Source organism: Rosa chinensis, chromosome 2 (genome assembly GCF_002994745.2).
Source record: "Rosa chinensis cultivar Old Blush chromosome 2, RchiOBHm-V2, whole genome shotgun sequence".
NCBI classification, from domain to species: domain Eukaryota; kingdom Viridiplantae; phylum Streptophyta; class Magnoliopsida; order Rosales; family Rosaceae; genus Rosa; species Rosa chinensis.
In genome coordinates this window covers 34,440,834-34,466,503 of record NC_037089.1, presented here as the reverse complement: position 1 = coordinate 34,466,503, position 25,670 = coordinate 34,440,834, and the positions used below count along the sequence as shown (strand labels likewise).

General features: G+C 36.3%; 2 protein-coding genes and 1 pseudogene across 2 annotated transcripts; 1 reads left to right on the top strand and 2 right to left on the bottom strand.

Annotated features, from left to right (window-relative positions):
• The first annotated feature begins 8,093 nt into the window (after positions 1-8,093).
• LOC112188032 (U-box domain-containing protein 25) lies at positions 8,094-10,127 on the top strand. Its single transcript, XM_024327048.2, has one exon. It carries the CDS (start codon positions 8,630-8,632, stop codon positions 9,932-9,934), a length of 1,305 nt encoding a protein of 434 aa, XP_024182816.1. The 5' UTR covers positions 8,094-8,629; the 3' UTR covers positions 9,935-10,127.
• A 1,739-nt stretch (positions 10,128-11,866) lies between these two features.
• On the bottom strand, positions 11,867-16,513 carry LOC112190028. Its single transcript, XM_024329443.2, has 3 exons — positions 16,131-16,513; positions 12,404-12,542; positions 11,867-12,315 (listed from the first exon to the last, which is right to left on the bottom strand). The coding sequence occupies exons 1-3, from the start codon at positions 16,482-16,484 to the stop codon at positions 12,131-12,133; spliced, it is 678 nt and encodes a 225-aa protein (XP_024185211.1). The 5' UTR covers positions 16,485-16,513; the 3' UTR covers positions 11,867-12,130.
• A 3,648-nt stretch (positions 16,514-20,161) lies between these two features.
• On the bottom strand, positions 20,162-25,195 carry LOC112184189 (annotated as a pseudogene).
• Between the last annotated feature and the right edge of the window lie 475 nt (positions 25,196-25,670).

Genomic DNA, 25,670 nt, shown 5'->3' with positions numbered 1-25,670 from the left:
TCCTTATAATTTCTGTATAATATAGAAGTAAAAGTCAAAGCTTTAACATCTTTTTTTTCTCTAACTCCAACAAATTCTCTATTTTGCAGGAATCTCTAAAATCTCCATATTCTTCCTTAAAATTTTAGAGATTGCTGTAAATATAGGGAATTTGGTTTTCTCTTTCCTCACTTTTCCTAAAATAGGGATAGTTATAGGAAATCTGTTGGAGCAAAAAAGACTGATTTTTCCCTAAAGTAGATAAAAATCAAAATATGGGGAAGATGTTGAAGTTGCTCTAAGCTAGAAATCACTCTCCTACGTCCAGGAGCACAGTGACAGCGACGATCATGAAGATCACAAATTTTTTGTTTCAGGGGTAGATTTGGATTTTAAAATTTTAAAAAAATTAGAGAGATCCAAATATTAAATTTAAAGATCCAACTAGAATTTCCCATATTTAAATCCACACAAAAATAGATTTTATTTCGCTATTATTGGAGATGCTCTAAGGAGTGAATGAGTTAGGGTTTAAGGAAGAGACAAAAGAGTAATCATAAAGACTCGGCATACTATAATTTACTATAACAAACAATTTTTCAAAAATCATCATTCTTTACTAAAACAATTTTTCCAAAAGAAGCTGCAACAAGCGAGCTCCCTCGACCAAAATCATTTTCAATTAGATTAATCATTTGATGATGAAATTATAGAAAGAAAAATTCAGAACACTGCTATCCCTTTCAAAAATTGAAAATATGGCCACCCGATCGAATCAAACAACATTGTCTCAGGGGCTATAGACTCCTCTCAGCTGTACATCAAGCCATAAGTTGGTTTCTTTTCAATGGTTGAAAGCTAATGAGACCACTAAATAGTTTTTTTTTTTTTTTCTTTTTCTTTAGAAGATGATCAAAGGGTTTCACTCATGCCCTCATGGTGACAAATAGTTCTCCATATAGAAGAATCTAATTAGTTGGAATCATTCTTGATCTAACTATTTTAAATTGAGAAAATCGTGCAAACAGTACCTGATATTTGGCTCATTATAAACTTTTGTACCCTAAGTTTAAAAAACATATCACATTGGTACCTGAGGTTTTGCCTTCGACCCAACATTAGTACCCGGAGCCATTAACTCTGTTACGGAGTTAGCCAACTAACACGTATTGAAGGGTATATGGGTAATCCCAATCTCTAATGTTATCTTCTTCTTTTCTTCTTCTTCTTTTTCCCTTAGTTTTTTTTATTCCTCGTATTCATCCCTTCTCGATCTCTCTTTGACTAATCTGGAGAGTTGAATCACATTATCACTTTGCAAAAATTTCATGTTGGTTTTTTCCGACCTTATCCCTCTACTTTCTCTTATCTAGGGAAAAGAGCTTCCTTTTTAAATACTATAATTATGTATATGAACTCATAAAGAATAACATTGACAAACACCAACACTGTCTCAACCCACAATCACACAATGGAACTCAGATTGCTTGAATAAATTTTACCCTCTACATTGTTTTGTTTCACCAGCACGTTCAAATGGAACTCATTTGACCAAAAGAAATGACAAAAAAAAAAAAAACTATGTGTCAACGTGTAGATTGATTATCCAAAGCAAGAATCGAGAAAATTATATATCGTAAAGTTGCATCCTTTGTCCACCTTCCATTCTCTTATCCAAGTTCATCCCAATGGTAATGAATCCTTCTTTATAGGCGGCAAACCCCAAGCGTCTCTCTCTTCGCTCATCTCAATTCTCGAAAAATATCTAATGAATTCATCTTCCTTTCTTCTCTGCAAAAATACCGATATCCTTATTTTTAGGGTATAGATTAAACACCTCTCTATGCGAGTCATATTACTTACATGTATGAATGAGAGACAGGAGTCGATGGTGGAAAAGGAGATGATTTTAGATTGAATTTAGGTGTTAGGAGATGAAAAAGATCACAAACCAACTTCATTGCATAATTTGCAGAGACATATGTAATTTTATTCAATGGTTATGAAGGAACTAAGGACTCACATCTTATGAATCCAGATGGGTAAAATCCTCATATAATATCTAAATTATCACGAAATGCACTTTTTAGTACCTACAAATTTTCAGGGAGTCCAGTGGCATCTATACTATCCCTCAATTAGCCTTTTTAGTACCTCCATCCATATTCTGTTAAAAATGCCTATGTGGCGGTCATATGACACTCATGTGAGTAAAATAGTAAGGGTAAAATAGTATTTCATTCATATTTAGAAATTATAGAATTTAATATATTGAATATCTATAATTAAAAAAAATTTGACACATAAAAAATGATAATAATAATACCCAATTTATTCTTCACTGTTCTCCGGATACTTGGGGCAATTAATTTAAGTACTTTTGGTTTTGTTTAGTTTCTTTTTTTATGAAAATTTAATATATATTAATTTGGGTCAACTAATGAGTTAACTTTTTTCTCGAACAATTAATATGATTAATCAATGAAGATGGTGGGTAAATCTAGATATTCACTAAATTCAATTCTAGGTCTTTTTTTTAACCTAGTTTAATCAAAAATTTGTAAAAGAAATACAAAAAATAGGTGTTTTAGGACTTTACCCATACTTTAACGGAATAATTGACGGAAGTACTAAAATGGCTAATAGAGGGATAGTACAGGTACTATTAGACTTCCTAAAAATTTGTAGGTATCAAAAAGTGCATTTCGTGATAGTTTAGGGCCTGTTCAGTATCATTTTGGGATACTGTTGTTTCGTTTTACAAATTCAAAACCATATGTAATTTACGTTCGATGCATTAAATTTGAAAAACAAGGAAAACAAATTTTAGGAAACAATTCAAGAACTATGAATAAATATGGGAAATGACTTTTTGATGTTTTCATTGTTTCCTGAAAACAACCTGCCCTGCAATTTAGAGAAAGAGATATATATATATATATATATATATATTTTTTTTTTTTTTTGTTTTAAGCACATATATCCACAAACTTTTCTCCTCTCTTTTGATCTTTCTCTCTTTCTTTCCCACAATTTCCACTGAGACTTATCCTCTCTTCTCATGATCTCATCTACTTTATCTGCTGTTTGAACTCGTCTTTTTCAATCAATTAAAACTTATAGAATCATGCAGTAGAGAAGAATGAAGGATTTAGAAAATCCCTCTTTCACGTGTCAGATCTAATTTATACGGATGATTTAGGAAGAAAGCTTCATTGGATTATCTCATGGGCAAGAGGAATTAACAACTAAGGTTGAAACATTTGATTGAATTATCTTTTTGAACTAAAGATTCAAGAGCTTGCAACTTCATATGATATATTTTATAAACAAGATTGAGGGATTTGATTCTTCTTGTTCAATCTCCTTCACAATACTCTGTTTCTTTTCTCATAACAACCAATAAAGGATTCATAATCAATACAAACAAAATAGTCAATCTTTCATGATTACTAAGGAAAAACTAAACTAAGTGTTATATATATATATATATATATATATATATTTAATGATTGATATGTTTTTAACATTTCAAGTTTTGAAATACTTGTACCGAACATGTATTTACATCTTAAAAACTTATAGTTTAATTCCCGTTTTCATTCTACAATCCAGTATTACAAAAATAGTTTCATAAAATGTTACAGGACACACCCTTAGGTACCATATAAAGATTTTACCCAACCTAAATTCAACATAAACTAAGATTTTATAGAACCCCATTAGAAAAATCAAATCAAAGTGACCAGAAATGTAAAAACATATTGACCCACCTCTAGAACAATCCGTGCTCTCTCTCTCTCTCTCTCTCTCTCTCTTGAGGGATGTAGAGAAATAGAATAGCAAAAAGATGAAAATACCCTTTAAAATATGCCACTAATAACCTCCGTAATAGAGGTAACGACTTTAGGTACTTGTGTTGGGTCAGGAGTAAAATCTCATGTACCAATGTGATATTTTTGCAACTTACAGTACCAAAATTTATAATGAGCCAAAAGTCATGTACTATTTGCATGATTTTCCCTTTCAAATTAAATTTGATGGTGCTGCATCTTCAAATATAGAAGCTTCTATTATATTTATCATATTAGGGACCATAATGGTATTGCACTCGCAGGAGATGCTGTTCCTATTGGTTTTGCCTAGGGCTGCCACTTGGTTTGGTAATTACCAAACCGACCGAATACCAACCAATGTTTTAAGTTTGGTAAACCGATTTTTTGGTAACCAAGACCGATAAAACCGAAATCGAAAATTACCGAAAAAGTTGGTTTGGTTTTGGTAAATAGCGAATCTACAGATTATCTAAATATTAGCTTTATACACAATGGTTTTCAATACACATACATGTATATTAAGAAATAAACATAAAATTTTTCATAATAGTATGAACATTACTACATTAATAGTACATGTATTTTAAGTAATTGAGTCAAAAATGGTTAAATAACCTAGTTTTATTGAAAATGACTCAAACTTGGTGTCATATATACAAAAGAAAGCTATAATTAGAAGATGAGTACAAAGTTTACGACTATAAAATTGAAAAATATAGTTTTATTCATTCTAATTTTAATTATAAAGAATTAGTTGTTCTAAAGTTGGTAATACCGAAAACTGAAATACTGAATTTGGTAGTTATGATTAAAAACCGAAAATTTTGGTTGGTAATTGGTAGCTTAATTTTGAAACCGAAAGCTTTGGTTTTGAAGTTGGTAATACCTATAACCGATTCGAACCGATCGAGTGACAACTCTAATTTTACCTCAATTTTGCGAGGCTCTTGGTTTGAGAGTTTGTCTTGTTTGGAAGTCATTAGTTCAAATTTTATCCACATCATGAGATAAGTGGAGTGGAAAAAAAAAGTTTATACTTAAAAAAGAAAAAGAAAAAAGAAGAACGTTAAGAACGTAGGTTTACGTGCGCCCCTCACCTGCTTGCTAATATAATATTATTTTTATCCACACATTACATATGGTGATGATTGACCAAAATTTGATCATATATTCATATATGCAACCAAAACCATCATAGATAAAGTTTACCAAATAAATAACCACCATTGATAATCTATTATTAGTGGAATTTGAATTGTTCCAATGGCAGACAAGATAGTATTCAAAGACCAAATTTTCTTTTCATTTGCGGGGCTGGCTTTACTTTGTCTCTTTGTTGTTTGGCTCTTTCTCTTTCTCTAGAAGCTCTAATGTGAATCTCCCCGATCTTACTCATTGTTGGGGAGACACCAGAGTTCGTTTTCTCAAGGTGTCTTTTCTATCAAATTTGGCATGTTGGGGCTTTATTGAAACACTTTATCTATATCATTTGCTGTCCAAGGTGACACAATCCACCTTCGATGCTTAAAAATGTTCATAATCAATCAAATCAATTTTCAATTTATTGATTAGAGAACATTTACCATCACTTCTCCTAATTTCTTTTTCCATGAGTTAATTATTAAAAATGAAATTACAGATACTTTTTATGGTGTTCGGCTATAATAATAAAAACCATTGCTCAATTAGAGAAATACTTTTCCAAGCTTTTTGCAAACAGATTTTGCTTTGTGTATATTTTATTCAAAGAATTGATATCTACAAGGTGAAGTCGTACTAACGTGTGATTTAAAATTCCATTAATTTTATTTCAAGAGAAACACAACTTCTTTCTACCTAAAAATTATATAATACGCTATTATGAGACTCATGTGTTGGAAATATATGCTCAATTTGAGAAGAATTACTTATAGTTGTTGTTTCTCTCTAGTGTGCTTAGGAAACCTTTCTTCCCCCACAAAGACTAAGGGAACAAATATTTTGACCCACTTCTTCTTTTTTACCCAAAAAAATTGTATCAAATGTTGTCTTTAAGTTCCGGTGTAAATCATAGCATGTTTAAGAACCATTTTCTCACAAAGATTTGGAAAACCAAATTTTTTTTGATATGTCTTACACTTTTTTTTTCTTTTTTTTTATCAAGAAAAAATTTCATTCATAATGAACTTCATACAATGATTTTAAAGGCCCTGACTCCATACAAAGTAACGATTAATACCTCTTTTGCCGTTTGGCGAGCAATCTTGTTGCCTTCCCGTCTCTCAAAATGGCTACTACAAATTGGTTATTTTTTTTTCATGAAAAAGTAAATTTTAGAGAAACAAAAAAATCAAAGTTTTTATTTTATTTTTATTTTATATATATATATATATATATATTTTTTTTTAACATAATGTTTGGCCTTGATTAATATGGTATGAAAGTTTGGCCAGTCAAACGTCCAAGAATAGAGCCAATACCTAAGTGGTATGACTAGGTGGATTGGATTATATTCCTAATTGTTGTTTGAGTAGAAGAAAGTCATGTTTACAAAGGTGTCCGTGCATGCATTCAACTTTGACTACCACTTAGAGCTAGCCCTGTAACTTAAGGTCATAATCATATTGGACCGTAGTTATGGTAATTTCATAGGAATTCTCTCTACTAAAATGGTCTTTCGTTCGAATCCAACTCTCTTCTTTCTTCTTCAATCAAAGAAGGAAATATATATATACAGATCTCATCTAGAGCGGAGCTCCGCTTTGAAATTAACTTGTGAAGTTTGAGTTTTTAGTCACTTTTCGGTCGCATATCCACATCTTGACCGTTCAGTTTTTAGGCATTAGTGTATAGATCATCTCTGTAAATTTTCAACCAAATTGATGAACTTAAGGTATCTAACTCGCTTAAACCAATGGACGGACTGAATCTGTCAACCTGAACCGTACTAGCTTTAAGGTAGTTATCATTGCCTTAACGATCATCATTTTGGCTGAAAATTTGCAGAGATGATCTATACACTAGTGCCTAAAAACTGAACGGTCGAGATGTGGATCTGCGACAGAAAAGTGACCAAAAACTCGAACTTCACAAGTTAATTTTCAAAGCGGAGCTTCGCTCTGAATATGATATGTGTATATATATATATATATATATATATATATATATATATAAGAAAAAAGAACTATATAGTCCATCAACAAACAAATTTCAAATGGTATATATACTCCTCGTAATTATTCTAATCTTAAACGTACTTTGTTGAATTTGATCATTCAAATTTCGTTCGAATTTGGTTTGTTTGATTGATTAACTGGGTGTATCATATATTGTTGATGATGATGATAAACTCAATATCTATTATTCTATCAACATTAACGGTTTATTATTACGAAATGGGTAAACTCATTCATTAGATTCAGCAAGCAGTATAAAAATGAAATACCCCTACGGGGTCGACAGAAACTCATAAAGAATTATTTCTTAGAGCATCCTAACATCCTATCCTAGAAAAGCATAGGAACCCAACATACCCCCAGTACATCCAACTTTTAGGAAATCCATGCACCATTATTCTAACAAAAACCTAGAAACCTTGAAGTAGACATAAAATGGCTTTAACTACGGCTTTGGTTTTTGCAAGACGGCCTCGATCCAGGATCCAGACTCGTCGATCCCCCACAAACCAATACAATTCCATGCCCTTGGAGCTTGACCTCAGATTAGCCATGTCTCAAACAGCACCCGCAAGCATCCTTGTCCAAGGCGGTACACCAAGCGCCAGATTGAAAGCAGCAAAAAGAAATAGAGAGTTAGCCATATGGCTAGCTATGGCCATGACCATTGAGGTTTGGAAATTTTGAGAATTTTGTTGAAGGAGGAAGGCCAACGACAAACCCTAGCAGACCACTAGGTCAAGGTATTGGCTTATTATTACTAGAAGAACAACAACAAAAAACTTCGATGTTGGAGTTTTTTTTCATTTCCTCCTAATTTATTTCCCTTCCTTTTAATCATTTATTACACCGGTTAGCATTTTATTTCTCCACTTTCATGACTAGAAATAATGCTAACTAGTTGTCCAAAAAATGCTAACTATCAAGAATCCACCTTTTATTAATTACAATTCTTATTATGAGAATTCTAGTCATAAAAGTAGTTATAAATGCTTCATGCATCATAGTTGTTATCTTTCTTTTTTTAATATTGACTAACTAGTTCACAAAAGGTTGATTCTTGATTTTTATACCAATATGGTGGAATCCACTCTCTTCAACCCTGTGACCAGTCTACTATTTACACTGCCTCATATGTCAATGTCACAATTCTCTCTCTCTGTTTCTGTCACTGCCATGATTTATTACTTTCAAAGTCTTATTGGTGGGATTCAAACTTCAACAACATTAACAATTCTCTCTGGTATTTGATGGGTCAGTTTGACTGTGTTCAATACAATTGCAAAATGAGAGAGACATGGAGGGACCATATTTTGGCAATCATTCTATATTCTTGGTTACAGTCTCCAACTCTTTCACTAGGATAAGGTCTATTTTCTGACCAACCGATCCTGCCTCTTCTGTTTGGTTCTTGGTGTTCTCATCTGATTCCTCCAACTAATACTGCATTAGTCTCATTTCCCTTGTCTTTCAGTTCTCTGTGCTCTTTAGCAGACTGAGCTTTTCACTCTTTCCTCATTACAGCTTTCTGCCTCCACTTACATTTCAATCTCTAAGCTCCGGAAAAATGACATTTTGAGCATACCCAATTGTTATTTTTGGGTAAATAATATAACCCAGTTCTTATTTTCCTGTATCAGTAGGTTAATTTGATTTGAAATGATGTGCATACCTGAGCTGTTTATATGCCCAATTAGTCTGGAGCTGTTCAAAGATCCAGTGACTCTATGCACAGGCCTAACCTATGACAGGTCGAGCATTCAACAATGGCTAGCTGCTGGTAATCTGACATGTCCAGTCACAATGCAGAAGCTTGATGATCCAATCACCATGGTTCCGAATCACACTCTGCGCCATTTGATCACTCAGTGGCTGCAAATGGGTAGTCAAACTCAAAACTCGAATCATTCTGATGATCATTGTCTCTTGGAAACCACAACTACTGATTCTTTAGCTTCACTCAAACACGTACTAGAGTCTCGTGAATTTGCCTTCGAGAACAAGGTCCAAGCACTCGAAAAGATTTCATCTTCACCGTCCACACATTACTTGCTACTGCAGCTCGGGTACTTGCCTTTGCTACTGGAACTAGTCTTTGGACTAGTTCCAGAAGCCAGAGTACTACTCATCAGTGAAGAGTACTACTACATCAAGTTTGTTGAGCTTGCGCTGTCTCGTGTTCTGATACTGCTGCCTCTAGGGGGTGGGTTCGAGCCTCTAGATATTTTGAAAGAAGAGAGTAAATTGTCATCTTTCGAAGCCTTGTTGGCGGGCGGCTCTGCATTCATCAGAATCAACTTGTGCCGCCTTATAGAAGCAGTTTCAGCATCAGAGAGTAGCAGCAGCAGCACAAAAGGGCTGCGTGTTGTTCTTGGAAAGAACCAGGGGATCTTGACTCAGCTGGTTCAGCTAATTCTTCACCAGAGTGATTTGGAGGAGGAGGCTGCAGATGCTGCAATCAGAGCCGTGTCAGCATTGTCTTCCTTTGAAGATAACATAGAGTCTTTGGTCAGAAATGGCATGTTAAATGGACTAGTGACATACATTACTAGGACCGAAAAGCGCGAAAGAAGCTTGGCGCCATTGGCAACGGCGATAATTGAGAGGCTTTTAGGAGTAGAGAGTGGAAAAGAGGAATTGCTTAATAGTAATAACAATAATGGCACCGGTGGCAATGGCATTCATGCTCTTGTTAAGATGGTTTTCAGGGTATCGTGGTCCAATGTTGATGATGACCATGAACACCACCGAGGGAGTGAGAGTGCCGTTACCTCACTTTTGATTGTGTGCAATGATTCTTTATCGGCACGAGAGGAAGCCATTAGCGCCGGAGTGTTGACTCAGTTACTATTGCTTATGCAGAGCCAGTGCGGCAATAGCACCAAAGCAAAGGCGAGAATGTTACTCAAACTCCTTAGAACCAAGTGGTCTCAGGACTCCAAGCAATTAATCTCAATGGTCTAGCTTTCAAAGTCGTCTTTGAATATTTAATTATTGCCTATGGTTGGCCTCTTGGCTTCTGTAGAGGTACCGCAAACTATCAATGTGCATCTCATTTCACATTTGCTTATTTCTATCATCTACTCAAACCACATTAGCTGATTTAATGCTGCAATTTGTGTACTTTTACTTCTACTAGGATTTGATGCAACGCAGGACAACATTCCAATATACCCAAACCCAATAATACAAATCTGACGTTGGACTAAATTCACCCTAAACTTATTGACAAAATTCTTCAATTTCGCCTTATCTCGTAGACAACTTCATTCAACTTGTTGGCAAATCTCATGCACGATTCCTCCCTCAGCACTAAACTTCTGTATATCCAGCATTTGAGTAAAGCAGTGATCAGTTGTAACTTGTTGGCAAATCTGATGCACGATTCCTCCCTCAGCACTAGGATTTTGTATATCCAGTATTTGAGTAAAGCAGTGATCAGTTGCAACATATTTCTTGTTTTTAGTTGTTTTCCAAACAACATTTTCCTCTACTTTCTAGCCCCCATCCTAGTGAGCAAACCGGCTACCTGACCGGTTGATCGATGGGGCGGCCGGCATAGAAACAATTCACGAGCTCGGTCTGCCTTCTTTTCTTTGTTAGACATGTAGTTAGGCTTGCTAGAACACAAATAGTTCTTTTGTTTTATGGATAAGAATCTAGCTAAGAGCCTAAGACAGCGATCTTTACTTTTCAAAATTGACAAATGATAAAAGCATTGAGCGACACTGCTCTCTACAAACGAGAGGGATGTGTGGATAGGTGATGTGAAACATCATCATTGACAATATCATTTTCTGAAAAAGGGTAGAACAAAGATCATGGGCACAGCATCAGTATCATTAGAATGGGCCTTGACATTTGAAAGGCGGGAGTGCAATACTCAAAAGGTCCACAATTTCGGCCACCAAAGGTTGTTTACTTGTTTTGGCACGAAAGCAAAGCAAGGTGAAGAGGGGAAAATTCTTGCAGCTTCACAGTGGCAATGCTACATTACCAAACTAGCACATGCCTTTGGCATAGTCAAAAGTGGAGCACCTCCTCCATTAAAAGAACACTAATCTAACAATGGTAGATATAATTGATGATGGAGTTGAATTTAACCAAGCTGATCCAGCAACCCCCATACAAAATAACACCTATAGCAACAACGTGATTAACAAGAACTTGCCTAACTACACAAAAAACACGTGAATTATGGACCGTCTGGAGATTATTCTCAAAGAAACTGAGATGCCTAAGTTAGAGGAAAGAGGATGAGATACCTAAAGACCCTTGGGTGCCACCTTTCTATTTTCCAGCAGATCATCTATGTGGTTCGATTACCGCGTCACGTGAACGGTCCTTTATGAGGCATATCAACACTCAGTAGTGTATAATGTCTCCAAAATTGTAAATCTACAGAGAGGTCACTTCAAAGGAATGCTGGAAATGAACTCCAACATAGTTTCAATAACAGTGAGTCATATAACTCGTAATGCCAAACAAAACTGAGTGTGAATAGATTTAGCATGCTTCACTATTTTTGACTTTTGCCAGGGCAATTTAAAAGCTCATGTATTTATCATATCAAACATTACCAAGACAGTACAGCAACTCAGCACAACCATGGGCAGTGGAGAGACTAGTGGGGAAAAAAATTGATTATGTGAGACATCTTCAACGGTAATGAAATAACACCCACTAACGTTTCACCTCCTTCCAACTCCTTCAAGTTTTTATTCTTAGCATAAGTGCCTAACCAAGGAGAACTCTTTTACATTTGGACTCATAATTCTTAGCACTATCTCCAGTACCAAAGATGTATCAACAAGCATTAGTACAGAAGGAGGCATTAAGCTTATGAGTTTCTGATATGATACAAAAGGAAATAAAACAGAACATTGTCTCTAATCATTAAGATAGCAAAGATATCAGCATCCTGCATCCACCAATACCATTTCCAAAGAATTAATGACTGGCACGATAAGATAGTAGCACAGTATTTGTATAAGCAACATGAATGTATTCCCGTATATCATCTATATATTCATTTTTGGTATTACAACGAAAGGATTATCTTACTATAAATATTTGCAAGTGACCAATAGATACCAAACACGCCTTCGGTGTTTGGTTTTGTAAGAGAATACATCAACTTCAACTCGGCTATACAAGCGTCTAGGAAAGTGTGATAAAGTGTTGCAATGAACTAACCAAACTCGGAGGCCAGTGTTTTGTGTCTTTTACATATGAGAGGTCTGTATAGTGAGGATCAAGAAGAGTTGCAATTGTGAACTGGTTTTCTGCGAGCAGTGGAGCATGTTTGTCTACATACAACGCTGCGGCCAGAGCTGCATGCACTTCTGCAGAAAAACCCCAACAAAACATGATTTCATTAAATAGTTAAGGATTTTCTCTGCTTAGGCCAGGAATAAAATATCTATGCAGTACCTGGATATCCCTTCAAAGACATGGAAACATCCTCCATCTCTGCAATTGCATCATCTCTGTTGCCAACTTCATACAAAGTCAGTGCTCTGCCTACTCTTGCATAGTCTGAAAATGCAAATTCCTTGTACTTCTCAATCACCTGAAATGAGATGCGGGCATTTCAAATGCAAATCTTGTTTTATTCTATCTAGTGTACAATGGCCAATCTTTTTGGGGGCAATAGTGCAAAGTATAAAATAGACATAGACTTGACATGTGTAATTAGAAGAAATGGTCTGAAACTCTAGGTATTCTGGTCGATGCAAAAAGCCCCATAACTGACCCTGTAATCCTAAACCTGCAATGATCAAAATTTCAAGGCTAGTAATTTTATTGGACTTTTCTGTTGACTATGTATGCTACCTTACCTTTTTTGTTTAGCCTGTTATAACTCATGTACACTAAAATGATGCACAAAAGATACCAAGAATGAATTGGACTCAATTCTCTTTACTATTATTGATGAAGAATACAAGTATTTTAAGTCAAGATTTGGAAAGTAGTCAAAATAAATCTAGGCTTTTATTATTAGGATTCTTATAATTATTACGATTATTTCTTTAGGATTCTTTAAGGATATTCCTAGTTATTCTAGAATTATCTTAGCCTCCCTATATATAGAGGCCTTTGTAGTCGTTTATTGGCAGAATTGAGTTAATAAAAATTGAAAGCTTTTGCTTCTCTCCAGGTTTGTGTGATGCAACCTAACCTTAGGTGTGATGCCTAAGTTCTCTGGGTGTGATGCCTAGAAACCCTACTGGTGTGATGCTAGTGGTTCTATCCCTTCTCTTCTTCAGTTTCTTATTCTAAATCCCCTTTCTTTCTAACAATCGAGACTGCTGCAAATAAACCCCAGTTCTGCAGTTCTTTTGCCTCTTGTCCTGCATCAATTATCACTGTCAAACCACAACAGGAGTCGGTTTTCACGTAGTACCAATTGCAACAACAAAAAATCACAAAAGCAACGAGAAACACAGAGAAGGACTGAAGGAGGAATAGAGATAGAGAGAATAAATACAGATGTCAAGATCATTTTAAGATACACCATCCAAAGCTAGTATTACTTATCGGGGAGTAGATAAAGGTGATATGGTCATGCCAGCTATTGTGCAACCCCATGCCTAAAGGCAAGTAGTCTGTTTGCTTTTTAAAGTTGCAAAACCAACTAGCTCAACTTAACCTTGAAATGTATTGCCATATATGACCAATATAATAAGCCTCGAGGTTGAAACCTCAATTTAGTTAAACAGCTGCCCACAGATGGCCACCGGCCAAGTATTTCAGAGCTGGTTGTGATTTTTGAACCGCATTTACATCTTCTGTTTTTTCTTTTTCTTTTGGTTGGAACCTTGGAGGTGCACTTAAGTTATTTATCTAGCTAAAAACTATTTTTCTCCTGTTTTCTTTTATACAAGAAAAAAGTATAAATCATAGAAAAAAAGGATAAAAATGGTCATCCCCACGAAGTCATAACACCAAAGCACAGTTGCAGTTATTAATTTTCAACAAATGTAACCTATAAAGAGAGATGATCAATCTCTTTCTTAATCATAATGTTATATTTATGAATGTGAAAATATGGAATTGGACTTCATTGAGACTACTCAATTCATAGGACCTTTATTAGGTTACCTTCTGGGTCTAGATGTAGTGCAAGTAGTGGAAAACAATATACATAAACTGTAATTTTTTTTCTTTTTGCTTTTTTTTTTTCCTTCTTTTTGGAAGAGAAAGAAACAGTATTGAAACAAACCGAAAGAATTTAAAGACTGTGAACCAGAAGTCCACACAAGAGAAAAAATTTACAAGAGAAGCAAACAAAACAGAAAACTTAGAAGATGACTAACTAATGGCTTCCTTCCAATTCCACATTATGGAAGACATGCTTACACCCCTAAAAGGCACAGAAACAGAAGCCCAAAAAGATGAGCAATAAATTATCTTCTCCCACAATTTTTACGCCCCCAAGCCTTTATAATCCTCAAATATACACTTTTTCGTCTCCAGCCAATTTACTCGAATACTGCAATTTCACAAAGCTTTTTCTCTTTTCATTTCTCAAAAAAAAAAAAAAAAACACCTTGTTGCTGTGCTTAACAGAGAGTACTACCCTGCCACAGGATTCCATGTCATTTCAGCTTCACTAAATAGACTACCAAAGCTTCTGAGCTACTTCATAGTGAATCAAAACATGATCAGAACTTCTACTCTTCTTTTGGCACATGCACCAATTTGGAAATAAACAAGAACCTCTTTATTTGGAGCAAGTCACAAGTATTTTAGCAGGGGCTGCAATCCAACACCAAATCTTTGACTTGGGGTGGAACTTCGGGTTTCCAAATCAAAGCTGCTTGGCTCAAATGTTGGGATACAAGTATCGTCACATGGAAACCTGAAATAGGATTTGCAACAAAAGCCTGCTGTAGATTCCAACTTCCACAGCCCATAACAATGAAATCAATTGCTCCATCTCATGGTCAGACAAATTCCTTCTAAACCCATAATTCCAACTCATTGCAAGTATCTTAACAAGAAATACAAAATTAATCTTTTAGGACCATATTCACCTTCCATTTGCCCTCCCAGAACCTCACCCTCCTTCCATTCCTAACTTTCACTGTGCAGCACTCTAAGAATCCCCCATAACATTGAGAGTATCCTTTCATGGGATTTTATTTAACTATCTACAGCCATATCCGCATCCACCCATTTTCTTGTATCACAAATTTACTTTTTGTCACTTTATGCCATGGTGAACTTTATTCAATTGGGAATCACCATAGCCATCTGACTAACAATGCAATATTCCTAGCAGCCACACTAGCAACTCCTGGACCTCCTCATTCTTTGGGCTGAGAGACTACCTCCCATCTCATTAAATGCCCTCTCCTGCCCCCTCTGCTCCATCATGAGGTCATCTATCCTTCTTGCAACCACTTCCACGATTTAACACAAGGACATGTAATGCACTGGTAAAACTCTCCAAAACTGCCTTGAATTAATGTCAAACATTCCCCTCTCGAAAGAAAAGCTTTCTTCCAACTATCCTAGTGTTTTTCAACCTTTTCCACGACTGGATTCCAAAAGTCTGCAGCTCTATGACTACCTCTTAGACCTAAGTACTTCAAAGGCCACGCAACCTGGGAAGTTGGCGAAACTTTCCAGTTTTCTAACCTTTGTATTAACTCATTCTTATTTTTAATTTTTTAGCCCAGACACTGCACTGAAGCAATCCAGAATTTCTAGCAAATTCTGCCATTTTGTTTCATCTCCAGAAACGAAGAAAATTGTATCATCTGGAAATTGAAGGTGAGAAACTTCTACCCCCTCTCCCCCCACCTTCAACCCCTCAACTAACTGCCTATCACACGAACATAAGCAATGATTGCTAACGAGTTCAAAACACCCATTGGCCTTGTCATCTTCAAGGTTTAGATTTAGGCTGCAACTAAATAACTTCATAAAGGGTAGTCTAGTATTCTACTTGGATTAGGATTAGTTTACGTAGCGTCTATATGTACATAAATGTTAGATTCTCAAAAAGGTTAAATATCAAAACAACCATCAGTTACAAAGTTAGTTAAACAAGATTAACGTTAACATAAACATGATAATTCCTCAATAGTCTAATACCCATGCATGCAAACACTTGAAACTGAAATTGATGCAACAGAGAGAAAGTGGGAACCTGAGTAAAGCTGAGAAGAGCTTGGTCAAAGTCACCGCGGGCCTGAAAGTCCCTTCCTCTCTCCAACAAGTCCAAGGCTTCAGATATTCTGCGGGAAATGGCAGCACTTGCGTCTCTCTCCGCATCACTGATTGGGTTGAAGGTTGTGACAGCAGAAGTGGACTCGATTGCATCAACAGCACTGCTGTTACTTGGAAGCAGAAAGTTAGCTAGAGGGAGAGACAGTAGGACCAACCGCCTCGTAAGTAATGGGGTTCTCGAAATGGGAATTAGGGTTTTTTGGGTTGAGGAAGAAGAAGAAGAAGAAGAAGAGGTGAGGAGAAGATTGGGAATGGGTGCTTTACATGCGCCCATGTTGATTTTGGTGCCAAATTTTGGAATTTCCCTGCATTATATGTATCTCCTCTACTTGAGTTTCCTAAGCTTTGAAGCAGATGATGCCATGTGGCTCTCTTCAATCTAATGGCCTACGTTTGTTCTTCTTCATTCCCCTTCTCTTTTTCCTTCATCTGCTGCTGCAAAGTATGATTGGATAAGTCCTAACTACTGGTCTCCACCTCCTTCCCATTTCTTAGCCGAAAAACTCAGATGAAGGGTCTTCCTTTCATCTTATTTATCTCTCTTTTCCATTTTTTAGTGTTCATTTTATGCACTACAGTTGATACTATATCTCCAATCCAATCCATTACCCGCTTCAATACCTTGGTTTCTTCCGGTGGAAGATTTGAATTAGGACTCATCCACCGGAAACTCTAAAGCATGGTATTCAGAAATTTGGTGCACCAATTTTTCAAATATAGTTGTATAGGTCGCCAACAGAGAAAACCCAATTCCAGGTTCAGATGGAGCCTTGACAGTAACGAAAATGGTACTTTGGTCATTTTTAGACCAGATGAGTAACACTGTATGGTATTCTAATTCTTCCAGAGTACTTGAAGAATGAAGATCCTGTTGCACAGCTTTTGGAGACTGGAAATTTGTTGTCAGAGATACATTGTTAGCGGGGATGGAGATTGGATGGGATTTCAGAACCGGCCTCAACAACTTCTTGATTTCTTGAAAAATGCTAGCGATCCATTTCTTGGTGAGTATACCTATAGGATTGTTAATCTTGCTTTACCTCAGCTTGTTCTTGCTGAGGGATCGGAGAAAGAGTTTCGAAGTGGGCCCTGAATGGGTCTTCAATGTCAGAAATTTAAGAGAGAAAGAGTTCAATCTGTTGATACCCAATTGATAAAATTGGATTGGGGTGATTGCTGGCCGAGGTGACGATTGGCTGGGGTGGTTGATGGTGGCCGGCGATGACCTGGGTTGGGAGGTTGTTGATGAAGGCTGAATGAAGACGAGAAGGAGGGGGCGGGGGCAAGCAGGAGGGAAGAGAGCCTCTCTTGTATTTTCACTATTTTGAGTTTTGATGAAAAATTATACAATTGAGTTCAAGTAATAGGAGCAATTTGATATTGGTTTTATACACGTGGCATCATCTGGTAAAAGGTTTAGGAAGCTCTGCACAAAAATGAGCTCACGAAAGGATCTGCTCCATTTCTCTTTTTAATAGGGCTGGGAATCTGTGACCGAAATACCGACGCCGATACCGACCGAACCGGTACCGATACCGATCGGCTCGGTTTCATTTTTTTTTTTTGGAGTGCCGAACTGAAACCGTACCGAATATATTGGGCTCGGGTCGGGATCGGATTGGGCTTTTTTCATACCGTAAAGTTACCGACCCGGCCCGTTACTTTGCTCCAAATCGATGGATGGCTGCAGCTCGAGTCATTTGATAGTTTTGACATTTCGACATTTCGACATTTCAACCTAACCAAGCCGCCTTCATTCGCAAACCTCCTTCAATCGATGCACCACGATTCCACGATTCCATTCAAATCGAAGACAAGAACTCAAGAAGTCAAACCTCCTTCAATCGATGCACCACGATTCCATTCAAATCGAAGACAAGAACTCAAGAAGTTGAAGCTCCAGCTCCGAAAGCTACATCTGTAGCTTTCACTGAAGGCTCGGATTTGATCATTTGATTATCAATGGGAAAGCTAGGAGTAAGTCTGAGTATTGGGTTTTGATTAATATGAATTTCAAATGGGAAAGCTAGATCTAGATGTTTGTTGCCTTGTTGAGTTGTTGACTGTTGAATATTGGGTCATGCATGATGGTTGACTGGTTGAGAACTTGAGATTGATTTGGGTAATTGCCACTTCAGTACTTTGGCTTATTGACGTATGATAAGAACTAGATATTATGATTATTAGATTATAATGTATCTTAGTACATTATGATGTGCTGAACTGTTGTTTTACTTGTTTATCAGTTTATCAATTTCTGCATAGAATGATTAATTGATTATGATTATCAGTTTATGTGCTATAATGATTATCTGATTAACAATGCATCAGTTTATTTATGTTTGATTACATGAATTGTGTTCAATCTTCATTCTTTAGTTACTATTGTTAATTTTTTTTTTTATGTTCCAGTTTAGAAGAAGTAAGAAGAGGGGTGAAGTAGGCAAAGAAGGAGCAGAGTCAACAGACCGAGCAGTGTTACCTCTCCCTCAGTCCAGCTTGGTTGTTTCGAGCAGTGGGACCTCTCCCTCAGTAGCTGAAGAAGATGTCACTGAATCAGCAGCAAGGGCAACAACTCCAGGTTCTTTTGAAAAGGTACATGACAATCCTCGAGCTGATAGGAAACGTAGTTGGGTTTGGGAGCACTTTGAGGAATACACTGATACGAAAGTGATTAAAGTTAAGGGTAAAGAAGATATTATACAAGAGTTTAGGAGGGCTAAGTGTATATATTGTCCTAAGGGAGCAGTAGGAGACTATGCTTGTGATTCTTACAAAAATGGGACTCAGGGTATGATTAGGCACATAAACAACCCATGCAAGTATTATCCAGGAAGGAGGGTTGTCGATAAGAATCAAAAACTGCTTGTTGGTGATAAAAGTAAGGGTAATTCACTTAAGGCTGTAGCATATAATCCTCATGAAGTGATGCAAGCTTGTGTCGAAATGGTTGTAGTTGATGAGCTTCCTTTTAGCTTTGTTGAAAAGCAAGGGTTTAGGAAGTTTTGTTATGTTATGCAGCCTCTGTTTAGGGTCCCCTGTAGGAAAACTTTGGTGAAAGACTTTTTGAAGTTGTATGATAAGACGAAAAAGAAATTGAAATCTGATTTGGCACATCATAGAGTCTGCCTAACTACTGACACTTGGACAAGTGTTCAGAATTTCAATTACATGGTGCTAACATCACACTTTATAGATGATGAGTGGGTTATGCATAAGAGGATTATCAATTTCTACACTATCCATAACCATAGTGGGAATTCAATAGGGAAATTGATTGAGTCTTGTTTGATTCAGTGGGGGATAAACAAGGTTTTAACCATCACAATGGATAATGCAGCTGCTAATAAGTGTGCTCTTGAGTTTGTTAGGTCCAAACTTAACAAAAGGGAAAACTCAGAATCAATCTTAGAGGGAAAGTTCATGCATGTTAGGTGTACTGCTCATATTTGTAACTTGATTGTTGGAAGTGGGTTGAAGAGGCTGAATAGGGCAGTGCTAGCCATTAGAAATGCTGTAAAGTTTGTTAGGTCTTCGACATCAAGGCTAGATAGTTTTAAGGCATGTGTAGCAAAGGAACAAGTCCCTTGCAAAGGCTTGGTGGTTATGGATGTTCCCACAAGGTGGAATTCAACACTCTTAATGTTGGAAGCTGCCTTGAAGTTCAAAAAAGCCTTTGGAAGGATGCTAGAGGATGATGATAGTGGCTTGCTGCATATTTCAAGGAGCCTGAGGAAGAGTATGATGAGGAAGGGAATGTGGTTCCAGTAAAAGGCAATAGAAATAGAGTTGGGCCACCGACAGATGAAGAATGGGATAACGCAGAGGTGTTTGTGCATTTTCTGAGGGTTTTTTATGAAATTACTTTGAGGGTCAGTGCAAGTAATCATCCGACAATCCATACTACTTTCCATGATGTGTTGTCCATGGAAACTGAGATCAACAAGCTGTTTATTGCACCTGAAATGCAGACAGGGAGTGAAACTGAGAAAGTGTTGACTGATATGGCAGGACACATGAGTTCCAAATTTCTCAAATATTATGGTAGCTTCAAGGATCTAAATCCTTTGGTGTTTATGGGGCTTGTGCTTGATCCGAGATTCAAGCTACTTAATATCACTCAATTGTTGAAAAAAGAGGGGTATGATAATGACATTGTGGAAGCAAAAGGCAAGGAGATAAGGGATGTGTTGATGTCATTGTATGAAGCTTATGCACCAAAGGATGCCCCTGCAAAGAAAAGGGAGGTTTTATCTTCAAGTTCACAAAGCACAGTAACAAGCACCGGTAATAGAGGAAGAGCATCAATCTTGAGTGATTGGAGAAAAGTTGTTTCAGAACTTGATGAGCAAGTGGTTGCACATGAAGTGGACAAGTATCTGCTGGACCCTCTTGAGTATACAAATGATGGAGAATCAGATTTTCCAATTTTGTTATGGTGGAAGCTGAATGGACCTAAGTATCCTGTTCTTGCAGCAATAGCCAAAGATGTAATGGCTGTTCAAGTATCCACAGTTGCATCTGAGGCTGCTTTTAGCACTGGAGGGAGAGTAATCGACAACTTTAGGAGTTCATTAACTCCAAAATCTGTGGAAGCTTTGATATGTTTGCAAAGTTGGTTGAGGGGGAATGATATTAGCTACATAGAGGATGCTCCAAGCATCAAAGAAACAGAATTCTACAAGAAATGTGAGAAAGGTAAAGTATTATGATTTTTGATCAGTTTAGTTTACCATTACATTTTTCTATTTTTCAAGTTCTAATATTTAGCAAATCATTGTGTTTGGTGTGTAGATCATATAACCTCAGCATCTTCAAGTGTAAACTCATGTCCTCCTCCAAAACCAAAGGGAAAGGATGCAACTAATGCAAGTGATGAAGTTGTCGAAGTTGAAGATGAATCTGAAAATTCTGGTTCTGATGACTCAGAAACAAGTTGAACTTTACTCATTGTTGGTTGTTGCTTATTTTTAATTTTTATCATTTCATGAACTGTGCTGACTGCTGAGTCTCATTTTCAGTTTTCATTCTTCAATTTATGACTTTATGGTTTGTTGGTTTCAACCTTTGTGAGTTTGTGCAATGCTTCTATAGTTCTATCTATGAGTTTATTTTTGTTTTCAAATTTCAGTTTGTGACTTCATGGCTTCATGCCTTTGTGTGCTTTTTGCTTTGTGATGAGTTTAGCAGCCTTTGATTAGCAGTTTATGTTTGTGAGTTTAGCAGCCATCAGTTTCCAATTTATATATCAGTATGTGAGTTTGTAAACTTTGTATGTTTGTGAGTTTGCAGCCTTTATTTTCAGTTTATTTGTTTATGTCTTTATGAGTTATGAGTTATGACTTTATGAGTTTAGAAGCCTCTGTCTTTAGTTTAGGACGTTATGGTAAGGGTCAGTTGTGCTTATATTACTTATGCAGGAAAAATCTGCAGTATGATTTGCATTATTGTGAAACTTGACAGATTTTTTAAAAGAGAACTGGTGTACCGAATGGTACCGAATTGGTACCGAACCGATCGGTTTCGGTATGGTTCGGTTTTGAGACTGCTATTGATGAGTGCCGAGCCGGACCGAACTAACTGAAATAATCGGTCTCTGCTTCGGGATGGCTTATTTACCGAGCCGATCCGAGCCGATCCCACCCCTACTTTTTAAGATGAGAAAATTGTACGGATGATATACTAAATAAAGTCCATTCATTAATTTGGTACAGCACGTCTAAAAATTATCACATTGGCCCATTCATTACAGTTAGTAAAATTTTCGCTTCTAAGAAAAATTATAGGGTTTGACAATACTGAGAATAAGAAATGATAATTAAATTAAAAAATTGGATTTTTGATCATTTACTTTAATTCTAGGGACTTCCCACTCACTTTTTTTTTTCACACTTACCCATAGAGACTTTATTAAGATCTTCCCTAATACCTAATTAAATTTTTTATTTTTTTTTATTTTTGAGACTATTTTGCCCTCACCCTTTTGTTTCATAAAGAGAGAGAGAGAGAGAATGGAAGAGAAAGAAGCCATAGGAGACTTAGTCGGAATCCCGTCACTGTTTGACAGAATCTAGCCGCTGGAGTTCCGTCACCTATCGCCGGCCGCCAGACTTCTTTAAAAACCTTACAAAAGGTCTCTAAAGAGGTTGTCAGATATCTCCACTACTACCAAAAAAGCATTTTAGGACGTTCTAAAAACGTCATTAAAAACTTTAGATGACACGCAAAAAAAACGTCATCTATCAAGGAGTCATTGTAAGTCACTTAAAAGGACGTTAAAAAAATGTCCTCTAATGTTTATAAGGACGCCAGAAAAACGTCTTCTAATCTAAAAAAAAAACGTCATCTAATGTCTTTATGGACACTTAAAAAGCATTCTCTAATGTCTTTAAGGACATTAGAAGTGTGTCCTTTAATGTATATTAGGACACTTTTTAGTGTCCTTAAATCCGATAAAAGGGTCATCTAATGTATATTAGGACACTAAAAAAAGGTCCTTATATCTAATATAGAACACACAAAAAAATGTCCTTGAAACAAAAAGAAGACATTTACATACAAACAATCTTTACAATCCCAGAACGTCATTGTATCTATTACTCGTTACAATATACATGACTACAAGCACTTCTAGTAACTAATTCCTAGTTAAACGTACATACTAATCTTATCTAATTCTAGATGACAATAGACATACATACTTGGCTTCATCTTCAATATATATCTTCAGTCACCATCTGATAAATGACAAGCAAAAGTTAGAAAGTACTAACTAGAGGGCATGGCACCATAAATGACAAAAACATAAACTCATTATGAACAAGTGATACTAACCACGAGCCATGAATCTGAACAAATAACTATATTTGAAGCAACTACCAGTATAACTCTGCCCTGCATAAGTCAATAGTTGAACATAAGTAATAGGAAGGGATCAGATAAAATTGAACTTGAGATTAACAATTTATCCCATCAAGTCTCAAGGCTCAGAGGTAACCAGACTTGATGACTTAGTACTTGTAGAGTAAACCAATAAGCCATAATCAAAATACAAACATTCTCAACTTTACTTGTTATAAACTTTAACATTTAAACATGCCAGCCGCTACTAGCAACTTAAGTTAAGCATGTGATCTGCCCAGTAAAAAAAAAAAAGATTAAATAAAGTACAGAAAAGCATATCAAAATATGCAAAGTAAACTTAAAAGAATAAATAAAGATGTATATTAATGAAAGCTACCTTTACTTGGTCTCGAATATTATAGACTATCTTGTTCAGAAACATTAGCGTATCAAGATGGTTTCTTACTTCCAGCGTATAGGATATTACAAATACTATCCACAATAATTTTTTGAGCTAAACAACATATCCTGTAAAGAATGAAGTTAGGTTATAGATTGAAAAATGAGCACTAAAACTTTAAATTATAAGGATACTCAAGATTATACAGTAAAACAAACCTGAGTCTGAAGCCTAATATTAGTACGTAGAATATCTAACAAGTTTCAGCAGCTAGTATTTTAAGTATGGAAACAAGTCACTGAAATAATAAAAAGACGGGTTAACATGAAACATTATGCTTTTCGCATCAAATTTTAGTAGCATGATGGAATCAGACTGCAACTAATTAATAAAAAGACCAATGAAACAGAAACAATCTCGCAACAGAAAACCAACAACTTACTCACTTAGTTAGTTTCGTATAGCACATCTGGTGCAAGTAAAGCCAGTGGTAGTAACCAAGAAGTTAAAACTCAACCCTATGAAGAAAAAACAGTTAGTCACATTATCAACTACACAGTTTAATTTACTCTCTTAACAAAAGAGTCAAAACAAAAAGGGTCAATGGGAAAAAGACTGAAAAAGAAGTTACACCGTATATACACAGACAAAAGATGAACACAAAAATTTACCAGCAAAACAGCTACTCTATGATTCCTTTGAATCAAAACATTATTCAACTCCAAAACATGCAAGATTCCATCACACATTTTTCACAACAACCAAATTTCAAACAATTACAAGTTTCTCATCCCAATTTGATAAAGAAAAGGTCAGACTTATACTCTTGCTGAACAAGTTTAGAGCTTTGACCAAATCAAAAAAAAAATCACACACACAACATAAAATATATCACAATGTTTGATTCATGAGACAATCTACTTTGAATTTGCTTGAATTGTGTGTCAAAATTTTCAAAATTTTCAAAATTTTCAAAATTTTCAAAATTTTCGCAACAAACCAAACACTGCCTAAAAGACATAAACTACTCACCGGTTTTGCTTCCGTCTCCGAACTCTGGCTCTGAGCTTGTTCAATTTAAGCCCTCAATGCTATATCGAATATTCACACAAACCCAAGAAAGCACGCAGAAACGTACCAGTGTATATCAAATATTGATTTGCAGAACTTCAGAGTATCTGAGACCTTGAGAGATGGGAACATAGAGAAAGTCACCATCATCCGATCTGGGTAATCCTCCCTAATTTTGGAAATCATAAGTGTTCCCATTCCAGATCTAGCACCACAACCCAAGAATGGCATACCTGGAACCCTACAACAAACAACCAAGCCCTTGAATCGTCAATCTGTATTAACCAAAACTCTCTAATATACCAAATCCATATAACACAACTTGCTTTACATGTAAACCAAGAAAAATTAGGGTTTAGTTAGACTAGATTCATACCTTGCAAGCAGTCACAGTTCTCCACCTCTATTAGCATCACATCGAGAACTGAATCGATCAAATCAGCCCCCTCGGTGTAGTGACCTTTCGCCCAGTTATTTCTAGCACCAGATTGACTGAAGACAAAGTTATCGGGATGGAAGATCTGTCCAGATCTGACTATGTCCACAGTCCCAGGCTCCAAATCCATGAGGACGGTGCGTGGAACACCCCTCCCGCCGCTGGCTTCGTTGTAGTAGACGACGTTAACCCTCTGAAGCTAGAGCTCAGAGTCACCGTTGTATCGTCCGGTGGGTTAATGTTGTGCTTGCTGCGAGTTCAGAGAGAGAGAGATACTCTGTTTCTGAAGAGTAGAAACTAGAAAGTGTACGTCTTATCTCTTTAAAAGTTTCAGCTATTTTGGGCCCAACGTCATCTAATGGGTTTCATGACACTCAAAGGAAAAGGACGTCCTTAAAAAAAAAATTGGGTGTCCTAGTATGTGGTTTGTGTTGTGCTCATAGATTATCAGAGAGGTTTATTCCCCCATTAAACCTTTATTGGGAGGCAATACAAGTTTACAAAACCTCATCGGAGGTCCCAGCAAAGAGGTCGTCGGAGATATCATAGGTTGCAGGAGAGGTTTATTAATTCCCCCCCCCAAAAAAAAAACTTTAGGTGGTTGGAATGAGAATTAATCTTTCTAAAATTAGACAAATAAAACTTTGACTAAAGAAAAAGATGAGGAGATTACATTAATTCAAAACTTTTATTGGGGGGCCAATAAATGT

Excerpts from the sequence above, each read along its gene's own strand:
- LOC112188032 (XM_024327048.2), top strand. The coding sequence starts at position 8,630 with ATGATGTGCATACCTGAGCTGTTTATATGCCCAATTAGTCTGGAGCTG.
- LOC112190028 (XM_024329443.2), bottom strand. The coding sequence starts at position 16,484 with ATGGGCGCATGTAAAGCACCCATTCCCAATCTTCTCCTCACCTCTTCT. Across the intron at positions 12,543-16,130 it reads CTCTTCTCAGCTTTACTCAG|GTGATTGAGAAGTACAAGGA; the intron begins GTTCCCACTTTC and ends ATCTCATTTCAG. Across the intron at positions 12,316-12,403 it reads GTCTTTGAAGGGATATCCAG|AAGTGCATGCAGCTCTGGCC; the intron begins GTACTGCATAGA and ends GTTTTTCTGCAG.